The 19,212-nt window shown below is 42.9% G+C and overlaps 2 protein-coding genes across 3 annotated transcripts; one reads left to right on the forward strand and one right to left on the reverse strand.

Annotated features, from left to right (window-relative positions):
• The first annotated feature begins 1,808 nt into the window (after nt 1–1,808).
• tmem179ab (transmembrane protein 179a, genome duplicate B) lies at nt 1,809–4,890 on the forward strand. Its single transcript, XM_085768225.1, has 4 exons — nt 1,809–2,182; nt 2,713–2,850; nt 2,946–3,024; nt 3,117–4,890. Exons 1-4 carry the CDS (start codon nt 1,881–1,883, stop codon nt 3,288–3,290), a joined length of 693 nt encoding a protein of 230 aa, XP_085624351.1. The 5' UTR covers nt 1,809–1,880; the 3' UTR covers nt 3,291–4,890.
• Nucleotides 4,198–18,408, reverse strand: c22h14orf180 (chromosome 22 C14orf180 homolog). 2 transcript variants are annotated; one of them, XM_085768223.1, is made up of 10 exons: nt 17,927–18,408; nt 17,074–17,104; nt 13,735–13,821; nt 12,238–12,358; nt 10,406–10,436; nt 10,193–10,301; nt 7,307–7,470; nt 7,032–7,164; nt 6,451–6,477; nt 4,198–6,044 (listed from the first exon to the last, which is right to left on the reverse strand). In XM_085768223.1, the coding sequence occupies exons 1-10, from the start codon at nt 18,077–18,079 to the stop codon at nt 5,839–5,841; spliced, it is 1,062 nt and encodes a 353-aa protein (XP_085624349.1). In that variant the 5' UTR covers nt 18,080–18,408; the 3' UTR covers nt 4,198–5,838. The 2 variants fall into 2 exon arrangements, with proteins under 2 accessions (XP_085624349.1, XP_085624350.1); XM_085768224.1 differs by lacking the exon at nt 6,451–6,477.
• Nucleotides 18,409–19,212: the final 804 nt, after the last annotated feature.

Consider the following 19,212-nt stretch of genomic DNA (forward strand, 5'->3'; position numbering starts at 1 on the left):
GAAAATTGTCACGTAAATGATCAGTGCAATCATAAACGCTTGCAGTCAAGATGATGATTTTCAATGCCTTCTTGGTGGAGCTTCAATGAAAAGCAGGAATAAGCTTATATGTGCAGGCAGGGCCGTTGTATAGGGGAGAAAGGTGATGATAATTCTAGGGGCCCAGCGCCCAGTGGGGCCCATAAAAAACCCCAGTAGTCTAATCTTTGTATGACTGATTTATTCTGCGTAAGACCCTGACTAATACTCATAGTACACTGTAAAAACTCAACATCTTTCCAAGAATATTTGTCTTATTTCTTGTCCAAATGTCTCATTTCTAGTCAAAACTAATCTCTTTCCACTTAAAATAAGACTCAATACCTAAAAATTAACTTTTTAGATAATTTTCACTTAAAGGGACAACGAGGAGTTTTGGAAAAGCGAAGCGTTTTCACACTACCTTTATGAGCCTCCGCGCGCACCGTAAAATTCTTTTGACCGGCGCAAGACGGACTCATGTTTTCATTCATCAATAATTAAAGTCAGAGGTTCAGAGAGGTTCAGATACCACCGTAGTTCCGACCATAAACGGCGATTCAGCTACGTTATTCTCATGACTCGTTGCGAAACTGAAAGTAAAGAAACGCTGGTCGGCTCGACCAGCATCTCCGCCACCACTAATAATAACAAAATAACGATAGAGACAGAATGATATATTTATCGAAAATGGGCCCATTAACAAGTGTGTGTAGCGGAGATTCATCCACATTAACGTGAGACTTTTTTATAACCGATTAGAAACTCCTCGTTGTCCCTTTAAATTCACAATAAATAGAAAAATCTGCCAGTGAAAGTAAGTTTTTTGTGCTTGTAATAAGGAAGAAAAACTTGCTCCACTATCAGATTTTTTCTACTTATTCAAAGTGAAAATATGCTTGAAAGAAGTAAAAAGTGTCTAAAAACAAGCTACTTTTAATATGATGTGTCTTATTTTAAGTATAATGAGATTTGTTTTGACTAGAAATTACATTTTGACTAGAAATAAGACAAATATTCTTGCTAAGATACTTGAGTTTTTGCAGTGTAATGCTGCATTAGCATCAAAACAAAGAAGGCTAAATAAAAAACGATAATACTGTAACAGCCTGACATGTTATCATTGAGTTAAATTGTTGTTCTCTGTTTTCGTACGTTCATGAAGGCGACATATAGTTAGTGGCTGAGAAGCCTGTCACTCATTGCAGTTCCCATGACAATGGTTGTTTTAGACTGGGAGGGGCGGAAACTGGGGAGAGTCCCGGGAAGTCTTGTATGTGTGTTGTGACGGAGCCTGAGGTTCGGAGAAGTAACAAGAGCTAAGAGTGAGTCCATGCAGTGTTTACGTTTGTTGTTTTGGCGTTGGCTACGGCCCACAGTAGCCTGTGTTTGTAACTGAATAAAAGTGATAAACCAGCACGGAAGAGGTCTGTCGTCTGGACGTTACAATACATACGTAGTCTAAGAAAAAAAAAAGGAAAAGTTAGGGGGAGGGGCCCACTTTAGTATTCTTTAAGGGGGCCCAGAATTCCTAGCAACGGCCCTGTGTGCAGGTGTCAAACACTGAGCAGTAAGAAGGGGAGAACCACATGTTAATGAGTTAAATGTCACAATTAACAGATAAATACTTATACAGCTGTTGTGGACTGGAGCAGTGTGGAGCACCAGTGCAGAGGGGCATCTCCACAGCCTGGATGGAGATAAGATGGAGAGCCCTGAAGGCCTCAGCCTGCTCATTAATTTGCAGCATCGTCGGTCGGATGCTGCTCCTCCGCGCCTCTCTGCCTCCACTGCGCAGCCGCAGTCTCTCCAGGACGCAGAGAGCAGAGAGAGAGAGAGAGAGAGGATAGGGAGACAGAAAAATGGCCCTCGATAATTTAATTTTCGCCCAGTGCATCCTTTATTTTTTAGCTTTCGTATTCGGTTTCATCGCCGTGGTGCCTCTGTCCGAGAACACGGAGGATTTCGGGGGGAAATGTCTGCTCTTCACGCGGGGGATGTGGCAGAACGAGAACATCACTGTGTCGAAGCAGCGCTTCATCGTGGAGGAGTGGGGACCCGAGTCCTCCTGCAGCTTCATCACTTTTGTCGGGATAGCGTCTCTCATTCTGTCCGCAGTGCAGGCATGGAGGCTGCTGTTCTTCCTCTGCAAAGGACACGATGAGTGAGTGACACTTCACTTGTGCTCGTTCAACACAATTCAGCAGCATCATCAGCTCCATCAAAAGCTCCGCAGGACAGATCAGATCAGTCCGGTGTAACGGCTCAGTGTGAAGGTGTTTTTCTGTCCATCACCCACACGCCCTTGTCTGCGCGCTATTCTGACAGAATTATAAATCATATCGCGTGTGTTAGAGGCTTTGAAATCAGATAAACAAAGCAGAGGAGAGCCCCTGGAAAAAAAAACGACCAGTCATTGTCGTTCTCCATTATAAAGATGGAGGGAACACACTTGTGTTGCCTTTGAAAAATCTGTGGTATCTTGTGTCATCATCAGTCCCATCCTGTGTCAGTATTGTCATGTGTGACTCAGAGGCATCTTTCATCATAGAGATGTGAATGATCCTGACTGTGATTCTGTTTTATAGGTCCTACATTTAATGATCCTGACTGTGATTCTGTCTTAGAGGCCTACGTGTAAATATTTCAATGAAAAGCAGAGATGACAGTTTTTTCCCCCCTCTTTCCACGCAGTTCCATCTTCAACGCCTTCCTCAACCTGCTCATCAGCTCACTGGTGGTGTTCACAGTCTTCCTGTCCAGCACCATCGTCAGCGTGGGTTTTAACCTGTGGTGCGATGCCGTCACTGAGGGTGGGACCTTGCCCAGCAGGTGAGAGGGCAACACATCACCTCTAAAGTGAGAGTTTCAGCAAACAGTTCATTGCGGTTCTCATGATGTTGCTGTTTCATTTCTGTGTCGTATAGCTGCGAGGACCTGCAGGACACTGATCTAGAGCTCGGCCTGGACAACTCTGCTTTCTATGACCAGTTTGCTATAGCTCAGGTATAGTTCTTATTTTTGATGGTATCATCCAGAAAAAAAAAATCCAGAATCTCAGTCATATTTTTTTTACAGTGATTTCCTTCATCTTTCAGTTTGGCCTGTGGGCTGCCTGGCTCACCTGGCTCGGGATCGCGGTGATGGCCTTCCTGAAGGTCTACCACAACTACAGACAAGAGGACCTGCTGGACAGCTTGATCCACGAGAAGGACCTGCTGCTCGGCCGATCCTCGCGCCACAGCTCTGACCTCAAGACCGGTCTGATCTAGAAAAAACCTAGAAGATGCACAAACACCCTCAGTCATCCACACTCAAACCGTACCGTCCTCTCACCTGCCATGAGAAACACCAGTGTTTGCCTCTGTAGACAATCAAAATCAATTGGCTTTTGCTTCCATTGACCGTGGATTGAATCAAACCACAGGTTTTTAGCTTTGTTCTCTGATGATTGATTTCCCCTCTAAAAAAGCCACCGTGGTTGTTAATCCTTGAAGAGTCTTGTTTTGTCAAGTTTGTTCACCCACTGTGTGTGTGTGTGTGTTCCTCTTCAAGACACACAACCATGACTAAGCTTTGATTAAAACCACCCAGTTTTTCTCCACTCATGAATTTCTATTTAGCAACACAGTATTAATGGACAGATTGGACGATGGATCATGTTGTCTTTGTGAAACTTCTGCATGGACCTAATGCATGACAAATTTATAGGATGGTTTCTCGATGTGAAGGGATGTTCTTTTTTGTTTTATACACCAATAAATGTGTTCCTATAGGCTTTTCTTCTGGTAGGCCGCGCACTGCCTCTTGGTGAAGTGAGAGTTCTTTGCATGCTGCAGCAAAGTGAAATGATGTGTGCTTTTGCAGTGTATTCACACTGTTTCATAAAGGTGTTTTATAAAAACGACAAAATATATCATATATAATGCAGCCGGCCCAAAAATGCTTTACTGTAAGCAATTTGTGTGAGATTTAAGAAAAAGAAGAAAAAAACAAAAACAAATACTATCTCGTGCCATATAGTAACTCAGGCTTCCTCACACTTTAAAAGCTACAAACCAATATACTGCATTACTGTGAATAGACACAAATGTACCTGCATGCATCTCTCTCCCTGCCTCATCCACGTCACACACTCACTTATTGTTAGACGCTACTGGAAGAAAGCAAGTCGTCTGCTTGATTTTGATAGGCAATGACAGTTTTATTCAAAACAATGGAAATCATAAAACGGTAGAAACTAAGAAAACCCTCTATAAAGGCACTTCTTTCAAAGTGACCATAAATGTTTGGACAGCCATGATGTGCAGCTTCTAAGCTAAATGTGCATATACAGGACATTGAGTTCACTGGGTATTGTTTTATTGCTAACAACAATTTAGTTTGACAGAACAGAGTCCAGAGTGTTTCTTTCCTCCACACAGGCCCAATTAGCCTCGTATTGCTTTGACATTCAAATGTGAGATCTCCCAATCCAACGCTTTTTCCTTTGAGTTCCCTGAAACCTGTTATATAAAGGACAATGTTTTACCGGAAACCATGTCATGTGTGTTATTGCTCATAATGAGAGGTCTGTGGGATGTGCATCACTGTGCTCTTTGATCCCTTTAATCCATTTATGTTGTGGTTCGGTTGTTTGAATTTAAATTACTCCATTAGACAAAAAGGGATTCTTACAACAACAGACACTATGATTCAGTTTGGCCTCAAAAACAGTAATGAACTACATGTAAGGAGTTCATCCTAATTTTTTTAATGCAAATATTGGTTGAGCCCACACCCATCTGTACACTTGTTGAAAGCTTGATGAGCATTTGACATCATGATTAAAACCTGAATATTGTAATATTGTTTTTAAATAGAAATGTAACATATAACAAAAAGTTAAAAAATTTGAAATAATTGAAAGTTGGATATTTGCGTCGATGCAGATATACAGTATAGAAGAATAAATAACATTTAGGATAAAGGATATTTTGTGAGATTCAAGCAGTTATAAAGAGGAACACTGTCAAAAGCATTAGCATTCATTCTGTTTGAGTATATTCTCTTTGATGATAGATAATATTGTGCTGCAGATTTTCTCCTCAGTGGAAGTAGAAGTCAGCTGACAGTCGGCCGTACAGACCAACAGACAGTATCCAGTCTGAAGAAAGAGGTGTTTGTCATCTGTTAGCCATTTAACCTGTGAAGTGATGCAGCCCCTGTATTTTCTTTCTCGCACGTCATTATCGAACACTTTACACATTTGTGCTTCCACCCTCCTCCTCTTCGAATGTGCACCGTGCCAATGAAAGCTGTTCCCAAACATCTCTACATTCATGTATGTGCAAATACAAGGCTGAATATTGTGATAGTCCTTAGTATATTGATTCATATATACACATTCAGTTCTGTGTAATATCTGATATACACAAATCATGTACCAAAATAAATATTTGCATTCCATGGAAACATTCACTCACATACAGTCGACTGTGACATGAACTGAAAAATCAAATGGTTGTGGTGATTAAGTGAGAGTTATATGTGAGCATTAACTTAGCAGATGTGCAAAAAATGTCATTATAAATTAAATAAGGAGTGGCAAGCCCACTGCCTTAATACATATATACATACAGACATGGAAGCTACATATTTCTGGGATTGTACATTTTTTCCCTTTTTCACTGGTTGGGTGGTTCAACACCACAGACAGTGTATAGAGCCTTGCCAAATGGCTGAGGTGTTTGTAGGCCTGGGCACCTTCAGAGATAGGAAAAAGAGGGATCTGAAAAAAATGAAAGGCGGCTCCATGTCGCCACCTGTGGTCAGTCTCAGTCACTGCATGGTCAGCCATATCCAGCAGCCCCACAGAAGCTGTTTCATGTGCAGCAGGTAGACGGCCAAAGCGGCCTCCAGCTCCTCGCACACTCGTTGTGGGCGCCGGCGGTCCGTGCAGTACATGGCCACACCAAGGAATGACATCAGCAGGAAGAGGCATGTGAACAGAGCGAGGTGGGGGCGGGACGGTGTCGTCTCGTAGGCTGTGCACAGAGAAAACGAGGACTGGTTTTTACACAGTTTTGATTTGGAAATGAGGTCTGGAGCTGTCACATGCACAGATTTGTTTCTCTCAAGACCTAAGAGGATGCCTGGTTTTAATGTAACTACTTATTTAATGTGCACTGGTGCCTTGTCACACAAACTGTTCTGTGTCCCAAATATTATTATGAATGGGGTGATGGTGAACTCAATCCATATCACGTGACAGTCAACAAAGTTAATCAAAAGACACCTAACCCACAATTTGTACCTACAACAACTAATCTAAACCAATAACCTTGATACTCCCCCACACTTTATTAGATCTAGGATTAAAAGGTGCAGTGTTCCTCTCACTTCCTCATGCAAATGAACACAGTGACTCTAAACACTTCTAGATAAACTTACCACCTAAACAGTCACAGTATGGGATTTCTGTGAAGCCGACAGAGAAGAGGCCAGTCAGACAGCGAGAGGCAACCTCTGTGATGCACAGCAGCTACAAACCAGCTGCTGTGCCCCCATAGACTCTACTATCTCTCTGGAACAGACTTCATGGTGCCTCATTTGCATGCATAATTAATTACCAAGAGTAAATCACTTGCTCATGTTTGGACGTCTCTTGGCATTACATTATTTTTAAATTGCGCAAAATTCCCATGGGGAAAGAGTTTACGATGCAACCTATGGATGTTTTAATGCATGCTGCTCTCTCTTTGCTGCCAAGTACATATACAACACAGTTACATATGGGGTGAAGGTCCTCTACAAGCTGCGATAGCACAAATTTTGAGGAAACTTCTATAAATAATTTAAATCACATTCACATTGTTACTGTATTTATGCATTCCCGTATACATGTTCGTGTAAAAGCTGCAGAAAATATGGAACATATTCAATCACTGGACTAGTGGTGGAGGTGCTGAGGCACCAGAGAGCAGCATGCATCTGACTGAGGGGCTGAACTCACTACTTGTATATTTTCTCACCATGTACTGTGGTCTCTGGCTCCCTGAATCGAACCCTCCGCTCGCCTTTCCGTCTGTGGTTGGGTTCTGTGTCTGACCCGTAGCTGGGGCTTGGCCTCTTGAGAATGGATGTGGGGACTTTGCCGTTGGTTACCTGCATCAGACACTGTTCAGGATGAGTACACTCATTACAAGCTCCTGAGACATTTCAAAGAGCTGCAGCAGCAAACAGCTGGGGGGGGCAGATCTTTTCCAAACAAGCTGCTGCAGACGCCTGCAGGTGTCGTTCTCTTTACCTTAGGTTTCGGTGCGTCCTCCTGTTGGTGGTGCGTGTCCTTTCTGTGGCGGATCTCTGAGTGTTTCTCCCGGTGGGAATGAGGAAGACAGTTGACGGTGTCTCTGATGGACTCTGCAGCAGCAAAGCGTTTGGACAGCGCGGACACACACTGACCCAGGGAGTCTAGGGAGAGAACCATGACCACACAGCGCATGAGCAGAGATCTGGAGACGCTTCGCACTGACGTCTGCAGGTCGTTCTGAAGACGGACGATGAGGTGAAGCTAAACAGACAAAGTTAAACATGCAAATGTGACAGAAAACGACGCCGGTGTTAACCCTTTCAGTGCCAGGTACAGATGGAGGTTTCAAATTACAAACACTGATACATAAAAGTCCAGCTTCCTTTTTTGTACTTTGATACTTGCTATTCTAGGGACTTCAATGAAAACCTTATTTCGATATTTACCTAATTTAAATACTGTACTGTACTCACACCTTTTTCTAAAAATAAATGAACCACCATCCAATATTCACAAAAGGGAAAAACACTCAGTCTGAAAAGTCTCCAGACTGAGCAGCAATTTAATAAATTACTGAAAAATCACAGTTATGCAAACATTTGAGGTAAGTTTAAATATAAAATATAACAAAATAACCCCTGAAATTAGCAACATTGGTATAAAAATTCTCAAACCAGATAAAAAAAAAACTGTCTTGAGAATGTTCTATACAAATGACTAGAGCTACTTTGGTTATCTAGTATTTGAATAGACCTTCTAGTGTACATTAGACAAACAATGTCCTTAAAAGAAGATTTAAGGTCAGAGGAATGACACTGTCAATTTTGTTGTGTAATGTTTGTCTGAGGGGAACAAACATTACACAACTCTTACTACAAGAGATAGTTAGGATTTGTTTTCTGTTTGTGAATGAAACACGTTTTAAATGCATCCCTTAAGAGACTCTGAAAACCATTAGGGAGGAAGAGGGAGGCAATAAAACCCCAGAGAGTTGGATACATTTTCCCTTTTTGCTGAAAGTAGTCCAACAATTTTGGAGGAGGAAGTGAGAAATTTTTCTCACCCCACATTTTTATTTTATCTTCCCTCGAGCTGCACAGAGCTGCTCCCTGTCCCTGCTTACTGCATGCCATCATTTCTGAGGCTAAATTTTGTGGCTCTGGTGATTTTAATAATCAAACAAGTTGTACCATTTCAACAGTGTTACATATTTGAGATATCAGGTGGAAGAAGTTGTGGTTTTGTGTTTTTTCAGCGATTGACATAAGGTTGAGCTGGCCAAATAATTGTATATATTTGCTAAGTATTCATAGTTTTGGTTAATCATTGTATCTCTATATCACTGAAATATTCCTACATACTGCAACACAACATAAAACAACCTAACTACAGCTGATACAGTGTTTCGTCATGTGTAACCACACAAACGGCTTGTTAGCCGAGGCAGGGTGACTGACCCAGTTTACAGTGAAGGGACAAGAGCTGAAAACACTTAAACATGCCCCTGTTGGAGCATCTCGCTGTGGGTCAAGGAGGATTCCTCTGTGTACAATACAGAATAAGAGGTCGTAAGAAGTGCACATGTGTGTGCTGATCTACAACCACTCTGTGACCCAGGTTACAAACACTGACATAAAAACAAGCACAGCCATATGGGATACTTTAAATTGAAGAAGCATAGCTCCATATATAAAGAAAATAAAAACTAAATCAGTGGTGGAAATGATTCATAGTGAGGTCAGGGATGTTAGGAAAATTAACCAAGATGGTTTTGGTGAGATTTACTTTTATCAAGAACAGACAAAAAAAGTGAATCAATTCTCTGTCTTGAATTATTCAAAAAGGAAGTTCATTTCAATTGTATAATTGTATTTTGAGTTAGTTTAGACAAGTCAATACAAATATGTTTCCCTTTTCAGTGTGTATTTAACACTGAATAATTGTCATCACATGTGGAAACTGCTGTCTGGAAACTGACGACATTTTTGTGTTGAAATCATTTTGGGTTGGTAAAATGTTATTGATCCGTCTCTTTTCAATTTCAGAAGTCTGGGACTTTGGGCTTGATCTCCTCTGTTTCTCTCTGTGTGTGTGTGTGTGTGTGTGTGTGTGTGTTGCAGTGGTGGATCATGGACCTCACCCATGGAATTTGTACCTCTGAACCTACTGGAACTGGTCGTAAGTAGCTTACACATAACTCACTGCCTTACACCGGCATAAATCCTACAATCCTCCGACCTTCAGCTTTTTCACTGTTTCATCAGAGGTATTTAAGACCCATGTGAGGTGAACAACAAGAAATAATTGTAAATCCTCTACAGCTGCCTTTATGTAGCTGGTTGTGTTCAGCACCACTGCCTCTGAAAGCTGACTCAACAGCAAGGCTGGTTTCTTCATTCTGATTTTTTTTTTTTTTTTTTTACACCACAGCAGTCTTCAGAAAAATGCAGAGTTCAGAGTGTTGCTCCCTCTTAATGCAAGCCAAGCATACATTCATACTGTACAACAGAAATGTGCCCTCAAACTGTCACAGAGCTACATTTCGCCTTTGCTTTGCATAAAACCACTCTTGTGTCCGACATGACTTTAAGTGTTTATTAATTCAGCGTTTTTGTGGGCTGACATGGTTGAGAGGAAAACTCAAGTACTTGAAACCACATCCACACTCTGCTGTGTGCTCTCTAGAGCAGAGGGGGCCAGCTCGGTCTGAACGTAACGCCACTGTTCTGTGTTGTTATGCTTCATGAGACACTGCGTCACGTGTCAGACTGTGTATTAACAGTGTTAAATTACTGACAAAGGTGTCCTTCACTATTGTTTTATCAATACTACACAGATTTTTTTTCACTGACTATGTGTTGCTTTGTATTTTTGAGTGTTTACCTGAATATTCAGTCTTGCCAATCTCAGCATAGACGGAGGCCATAAGCTCCAGGCTTCTGGCTGTAATTGGGTGATCATTACCAAAGGCCCTCTGGTGGATCTTTGTAGCCTGAAAGATGGGGGGATTCTGATTATTACACTGGAATACCATTAACTGTTTTATTTGATCAAAAATCTGGAGAGGAAGTGAGGACACTGATGAAATGTACCTACCTTACCGCTGTATTCTAGGGCGAGGTGAGGTCTGAAAGGAAATGGAAAGGAGAATGGCGCCATTAAACTAATGCACTACCACTTCTTTCTCTATGGAGTAAGAAAATGTAGGCCTGAAAATAAAAGCAGTCTATTAAAAATGGATGACGGTGAATTATCAGATCTCAGATCAGAATCTCTTCCTGCACATTCTCCTTCTATCTCAAAACATACTAAATATTTCCATAGATGGTAACAGTAATCCGATCTTAATCAGAGGTAGTGTCCTGTGTGTCCTGCCAGGTTTCAGTGTTTGGAGCACGGCAGCATGACGACGCCTGACGTGCGTCTGCTGTGATTGGACACGGACAGAAGGCCTGTGGGTGATCAGGTGCCTTAAGGAGGAAGTAGACGCTGTCTATTTTTGCCAGCACTGACTGCACCTGTCTATTGTCCGAGGAGAATTACAGAGGGCATGGTGTATACAGGTTAGTTTACTGACTCGTGCCCTTCCACCACTCTGTTGTTTAGTGCTAAGCTGGGCGAACATGATGTGGCGCGCTGAGGATCTGCCAGCTGTTCCACTCATATGCGCCCTGGAAAAACAACCAAGGACAGTCACCACCCTCACACCCTCACATGTGCTTATAGATGTAGAGCAAGCTCTGTTTAGTGTGACAGATGTCAGCTTTGCTGGTCCAAAGCCACACTTCCCTTCAATTAGTAATGGCCAGGTGTCAGTTTGCGCTGCTTTAGAAGGTCCTTCTCAGGGACATCTGATCGGCAAAGACAGAAAAGCCCTTCGCCGGCCCAAAGGACTTCCTACGACATCACTGAAAGATTTAAATAGTATTACCACTTCCTGTCTGCAGGAAGGAGAGACTGGTTCTGAAGCTTGCGGTGGAGCGGGTGAGGGCTTTGCGGCTCATCGAGGAGCAGAATCAAATTTCAAATCAGAATCAGAACTTCCTCATTGAAGTTTAACTACTGCACGCACCTCACATCAGTGAAGCACAGTGACTCGTCCTCAGCAGAGCAAACCGTCCACCCTCTGTCACCCCTCCTGGGAATCAGGTTAACTGAGCTAATCCCAACAATGACAACACAGTGGCACAGAAATGGGTGCATGCTGTGGCCTAACAAAGTACCCCTGCAACAGGAGACACCAGATCCAGTTAAGATGTTCCTCCTGTAACACTCACGTAGAGTGCGGTGTCTCTTTTCTCTACATCCACAGGGAAATTCAACTCGGGCTAAAAAAAAACTTGGAGCTGGAGTTTATCTGGCTAAAAAAATTTCCACTTGAGAAAGACGAATGTGTGGACGTGCCAGTGGACACGGATTCGCTTACATTTTTTGGATGTAACCCAAAAATGCTGCAATCAGACAGGGTCAGGTCATTATTGACTATAACAGATTAATTACTGTAGATTCTCATAGAAATTTACTCAAGCAAGACAAATCTTTAATTTCAGTGATCCTTTAGTGAAATATTTACCTCGAAATGATTTCTCTCTGATCTTATAAACTAAGCAGAGGATTTTACTTTATAAACAAATGATCTAGTTATCTGCCATTACGCACTTAGCTTCTGCTTGTGTAATAAAACTGATAACAAGCAATATAATGTTTGCCTTGTTCCACTTGAATCAGCACCATTTTCACTTCAGCTCAGTGAAACATAAAGGGGTCAAATGCAACTCAAACATTAACTGTATGCAAAACTGGCAATAAAACAGTCATAAAAGTGGATTTATATACCAATACAGTCACTCATGATGGGCCCACAGAGGATGTGACGCCCCATTAATTATATCACAACAGAAGCTACAGCAGGACACAGTTTTACCTACTGTTTGCTCATGATGCAGAGCTGAGCCAGTCGTTCGAGGTGCTGAGCCTGGGAGGCCTGCTCCGAAAGCTCCTCTGGTGTGGTCCATCCTGCAGAGCCCAGCGTAGCCTCCTCCTGAGGCCCTGTTACACAAACACAGGGCATGGAATCACAGTAAGGCCGCCAACAAACCACTCAGCCCTTCTATCTGTCCCTCTCACTTCACCAGTCTTCTCTCTCTCTACCTCTCTACTGCTGCACGGAGTTTAAAAAATAAAGCCTGAGTGAGAGCCTGCGTGTCTGGCCACTAGCCGGTCTGGCACTGCTGTGGACTTTAAGCCTGAACAGCAGAGTGGAGCCAACTGACGGCTGGAGACAAGAGAGCAGAGATAAGGGCAGGAGGGAGCAGATAAGGGAGTCATACAACGCACTCACCACGCCCACTGGGACACTGAGACACACGTATGCACACACAGTGACAGACCACAAACATACAGTATGTACTGTACACACAAAGCACACTCACGCCACACACATATAATAATAATGGAGGTGGAAATGACTTGTAATCCATGCGGAGAGAAAGCGCAAATACACTGTTGTAGGCTAACAGGTAAAGACTTTTGTTTGCCTGACAAAAAACCCCACAGAAGGACAATTATGTCAGCTGTCAGTGGGTGTCGGTGGGTTCAAAACACACCGGGGAGAGAAAAGGGAAGCTTGTGAGTTGCAGCTACAGCACCAGCTCTGCTCCTGGAGAAGTCCAGCATTCAATCTGAGTGAGTGCTGAATCAGGGGCCTTAGTATTCTATAGCGACACATAGCTCCTAATGAGATAGAGCAAAGTGTGGCCATTTGTCTTCTACTATGCCTGTCCCCGACCTCCTCCGCTCTGCCCACGCTACACTGCGCTGCTGCCTCAGCAGCAGACAGAGAGGAAGAGGGAGACGTCTGGAGCAGCAGCAGGTGATGAATGAGTGGCCTTGCTGTGAACGCTCGCTTAAAACTCCAGCAGGTATTTTGTAAACAAAGATGGACTTAAGTAAAATGGGATGTCATTTCATAGATTTTTGGGCTGTTACAGAGAAGCTTTGTATATATTAAATACTGGTTGGTTTTGTAGTTGCAGTTTGGAAAGCTGCCTATACTACCAACACAGTGTGCCAAACACCAAACTGCTTCACTGTATTCAGTGCTTTGCTGATGGACCTCAAAATCAAATTAAAATACAATTTGATTCCACAGTGTCACATGACCTGCCAATTTCTCCGATCAACCCAAAGTCAACAGAAAAAACAAAACAGTACTCTTGTTTTTCCTGGAAAATTTGCTTATAAATAACTATGTAATCTGGCAGTAATTACATGTGTTTTTCTACGACATGCTGGGAAGGTAAAAGGAAAATTAAGCCTCACCAAAAATAGTACAACTTATCATTTAATATACAAACCACACACTATATGGACTTGAATTCTCAAAAGCATTAAAGCATCAATATCATAATGTCAGAAGTACTTGCCTGTGCTCCCCTGAAGAGCCGTGAGCTCGATCAGTGCCACCTCATAGAACATTTTCTCGGCCTGGATGAACTGGAGGGCCTTCCCATCTGTTTATATGGGTGAAGGATGAGTCTCAGTTGTCAACAGGATTAGTCAGATGTTGATGTTAAAAAAAGCATCGTTGCCCAGCCCAACACTGCTTTTTTTTTTCATCCCTCTTGAGAGTGACCTCTTTGGCCAAACACAATTGTGTAGTAATCCACAGCAGACTGCTGAACTTGAAGTCTGGATTTTGCAATGCAGATTATAACTGGTGCCATTGTTTTTGTGCCCTTATCTGTTGTTTTTGTGGCTTTTTGTTTCAAATGGAGCAAATGTGATGCAAAACAGGTTTGCTTGGTCTCGCAACATACTTATATCTGATTCCACCTAAGTCCTCATATCAAATTCCGTTTTTTGTTAAATGTCTGGCTTCATCTTTTGTTTTGCTTCCTTTTGACAGACCTGAATACCACTTTTGTTTCCATGAAAAGACGGTCTATTTAAAGCATCCTAAAAATAGAGCCCGTTCACTTAGTCAAAAGCATTCTGCGTATGTAGTGTCCATTCCACTGTAAAACGACACCATTGATGCTTGTCAGGTGAATTTAAAGACCAATGAGATGGAGAATGCTTAAAATAAACAGCCCCGCCTCTCTAAATGCCCCACTTAACAACATCTAAAACACTCCAAAAAATTCCATGCTCGATATTTATGTTTTAATGACCACCCTACTTTCCAATAACTCTTTCATATGGCTATGATTTTTATACTGAGGCTGGAAAGATGGATACGACTTTTCCACGCTCAAAGAACAGTTAAGCTTCGAGCTGAAAACCACAGCAGCTGGTTTCCTTCATTTTGTCACCAGGAGAATAATGTCAGCTCTCTGCACTACTGAGGGGACAAAGCAGACAAGACACACATCCTCCAGGAAAACCAAGACACAACATAATGGTCCTCTAAAAAAGGGCAGTGATGGGACAGAAAGAAAATGTTTACCTCCGATGAGTGCCCCATGATAGCAGAAGAGAAGATGGATGGTGATGGGTGGATGTTAGTGGATGTATATGTGAATAATTTAATGTACAGCACATTAAGATATGACGTAGTAACCTGTGTTAGCAAAACCCCCTGGATGACATTATAATTTCACACAATAACACTAATATGGTGTCAATGTTTTGAACAAATCTTGAGGGAAATTAAAGGATGAATGGATATTAATTACACGGGTCCCAGCTCTTGGGATTCACCTGGCAGTGGGAAGTGAGGTGAGTATATGAGTAGGACCATCTGGGCGGGAGGATTAGGGGAACGGCCTTCATCAAAGGTCAGAGCACTACTTCTATTCTTAGCCCGGCTAGACCACAGCAACACAACAACAGGAACCTCACACAATAATCCCCGGGGAATGGGCTCCATCCCACTCATCTACACATACGCACATAAATAACCGCCCGTGAACTGGGTATTGGACCGCACTTCAAAACGCGACAAGACCTCGCATTAACACCGGTATAATCAGGTCGCACGTGCTGCATAACTCTGCATAGAGTGCACAGAAATAACCTCATGAAGTTCACTATCAACTCCTCCCTTTCCTGTTGAGTTATACACATTTATCTGATCTGATCAAATATTAAATGTGATAGTACAATGGTTAGCTTGTGTCCTTAAGCTCCTTGTGTATAAATTATGCCAATTTGCATATCCGCTCAAAATGTTGTAATATACTATAGGCTAGAATTTTTTTCTTTAAAGTTTTATCTGACATCCCCTTTATTTGAGATTAAAGTCAATTGGTCCAGGTCACTATACTTTCCAAGAAACATTTATCAGCAAACACTCAGCAGCCAAAAGAGCTTTTGGCTTTGTACAAAGGTCCCCTGTGCACACTGCCAGCTTTGATAGCGAAACATCAAACCTTAAGTGGTCATGGCACTGCTACTATCACAATCAACTGCACCTGACATAATATATTTGTCTGGAATAAAGCCAGTACATCAGGATGAAACCAGGCTACTCTGCATATGGAAATTCAGCCTTGTTTACTGATCACAGATTTGGTTTGACTCAGATGTGGCTCATGAGCATAGGCACTGCAAAATGCTGCTGCTGCTGCTGTTGTTGATGATGTAAACCTTCCCGTGGAACAGCAGAGTTCCCACATCCTGCCCCCGGTGTGAGCATGACGACCCTTCACCTCCAGCCCCCGAAAGACCAATCGCAAAAAACCACAACATCACTGCTCCAGCTCTGATGATGCACATGAGAAATACTGAGAAAATAAACATACCAACTACTGAAAACAGTTCCTGGAAAACGACTAAAGCTTTTCACACACTTTTAACACAATAATCATTAACTGACAAATACTCTGAAGGCTTTTAACCCAAAATAATCTGATTTATAGACACATTAGGATTTATCCTTCTGAATTCTTCGTCTCTCTCTGCTGCTGAACCACTGCAGTGTAAGAAGTGTCTCCATTCAAATTGTTGTAATCTTACACTATAAGTAAAAGAATGGTAACTCTACCATACATAAAAACGTAACGTTTGACATAACATGACACCATTACTATTGATGATGTTATGTAATAATGGACTGTATGTCAAAAGATTTAACCCTGTCATGGTAGACGACCCTCTTAAGTAGCAACCCTTTCATTCTGTGAGGGGCCGCCTTGGATGGCTGTTGATGACGCTCAACTCAAAGCAAATCGACCTGTTTTGGAAAATGGGCTGTGAGGGGTAGAGCCTTGCTGAGGTAGATAACCTGAGCTGGCAAGTTAAGTGTTAGAGTGTCTCAGTAACGGGGAGAGGAGCCATGGAGGTAATATATCCTGAAACATAACACCTCTCTATTATCTCCAGTGTATGTCCTATACTGCTATACTTTATAGAAGCAGTGAAGTGGCGATGCACAGGCTAGTCAGTGCAGATACAGGTTAATTAGTGCTCTCCCCCTCTGTTGTGCAGAGATAAGAGCCTACAAATCCTCTTAAGAGACAGACACACAGCCCGAGCTACACACAAAATGTGTGTCATTCTGGGACAAATGTGTTATTATGAACCCGCCCAAAGACATCCACTCATCCCTCGCAGTTTTACGCCGCTTTCTATAATGGGTCTACATCCTCCATTGTGCTAGAATTTCTCCACTGACAATACTTTACACGTTCACCTCACGGAAATAAAACAGTAGTTTTATAGTTAGCTGCTTGCTAATGCTTATGGGACACTAAAAGTAAAAGTGAGACACGTGTGATGGTGAGCGGAGACTGATCGCCCCTGGTTTTGTTAGTCAAGGATACAATTCTTTTCAGTGATGAAGAGCTCTGCAATCTGTAAAGCAAAGAAAACAACCATGGGACATGATTAAGTATTGAATAATTCATTTCCAAACATGTGTGTGATGTCTGCATGATGTCAGGGGCTGTCAAAACAACTTATTCTGCTCTCCTCGCAACACCGTCGGCCTGCTCAACATCATACCAAACGTTCCAAAGTTGTGGAGTAAAGGCTGTGTTTTGACATCTGGGACATTCCTTCAGGCGCTGCGAACCAGAATTAAAACTGTGGCCCGGCCTTTGTAGGAGGGCTTTGTAGAGTAGAAGCCAATGCGGTCTGCTGAGACTTTGGCCTGGCTGCACAGTGCCAAAACATTAATGCCCGTGACCTCATGAATAGCAAAACATAGCCCACACACAATGGGACAGACATTTAGTGGGTACAACAGCAGTTTTTAACAATATGATTTGTCTAACAACACTTTGTAATGTGTCTAACACCGTATTTAGCCGCATGCACACTATCAGTATCATCATACTGAGATGGAAATGATCTGGCAGTGTCAACACTGGCACACATGATGGAGTGTGCTGTTAGATTTGACATTGTGGTGAGAGATATCAAGGTTGAATGTGTCCTGTGTGCTGTGGTGTGTGATCATTTATGATGCTCTGGAGGAGGAGTGATGTATATGTATCTATACAGCTGTGCAAATACATGAGACAGCAGATTTTGTGTATGCCTGTACAGAATATATGTACATGCATGTTGGTATGTGTGGGGAAGACAAAGAAAGGTAGCGTGTGTGTGTATGTGTGCATGTGTGTGTGTTGGTGTGTGTCTCTGTGTGTGTGTGTGTGTCCCCATTTGGCTCACCTGGTGTAGGCAGTTGGGCAAAGAGGTGAAGCTCTGCACATGGGTCAGTCCCAACAGGCAGCTGAGGAAGCAGTGGAGGGCGGCCTGGTACTCCCCCTGCTGCTGGAGCTGCTGTCCCAGCTCAAACAGGCCCTCCCTCCCCCCGTTCAGCATCCCCAGTCCCAGCCCGAGCCAGCACTGCCTCCCATCAGAGCTCCACCGGCTGAGGACAAACCTTCCTCCCTTCGCTACTCCACTGAAGCACCACAGGTAGAAAGGAAACAGCCACACACGGAGTGAAAGATATATATATAAAAAAAGAAACAACACGCGGCTGTTCACATAAACACAAACATAAAAGGTGCTGGAGGATGAGTGAGAAGCACAGCTCCCTCTCAGTCTCGTCTGTGCACAGTAAGTCAAGGACAGGTGGTAAGGAGCAGGCTGAGGGAGCTCCGGCGACTCACACAGAAAAGATCCATTCCCCTCCCTCCTCCCAGGCTGCACCAGGAAAGGAGGGCAGAGGAAGTCGGAGAGTATTTGCTGTTTGAGTGGCAGAGCTCTGGGCCAATCCCTGCTATGCACATGCACAGTAGCTCCACCACAGTCTCTGTAGCACATTGGATCACTCTCCAATCCTGGAGCAGGGAAACTGGAAAGATGTATGTTTTGATGACAGAAAACAAATGTGCATAATGTGCATATATATCAGTAAATGTGCAATGCAATAAGATCTAAATATCATCTAGTGTTTTAGCCTGAAGCTTCCTGCTGTTGTGCATTTACAGTGGAGTGCATTATGGGCTGTGCATCTAGAGTCTGTGGGAGAATCACTTCAAGTCCTACTGCCCCACTTATGATTTATAAATGAGGAGTGCATAAGAAGCATGCACCAACCAATAAGCAAAGCAGAATAAATGCTGTGTGAGCATGTTTTCACATTACCACAGATAAACCAAGCTTTTGAAGCAAACCGGGAAGCCAATGCAAACACAGTGTCATTAGGAGCAGCCACTGTACAGTGTGAGAGAGGAAAAGCACTCCTCACTGTTCAAACAAGGACAACAAATATTTATTCACAAGGAGTGCCTCCTCCGAACGTGTGATCACTTTCCTTCACACTCTGCTAATCAACATTAATGTGAGGCCTGAGGAGAGGGAGAGGGAGAGGGAGGAGAGAAGAGGAGACGTGGCCACGGCACATGATCCACTGATGATCTAGAGGATCATGAATGCGTCTTGACTCTGAGAGCAGCCCTCCTCCCCCTTCCCTCCACTTGGACACCAGTGTGGTAGCTGGAGGAAAT

The sequence above is a fragment of the Trachurus japonicus genome, chromosome 22 (assembly GCF_045865225.1).
Source record: "Trachurus japonicus isolate A0001 chromosome 22, Traja_1.0".
NCBI lineage: Eukaryota > Metazoa > Chordata > Actinopteri > Carangiformes > Carangidae > Trachurus > Trachurus japonicus.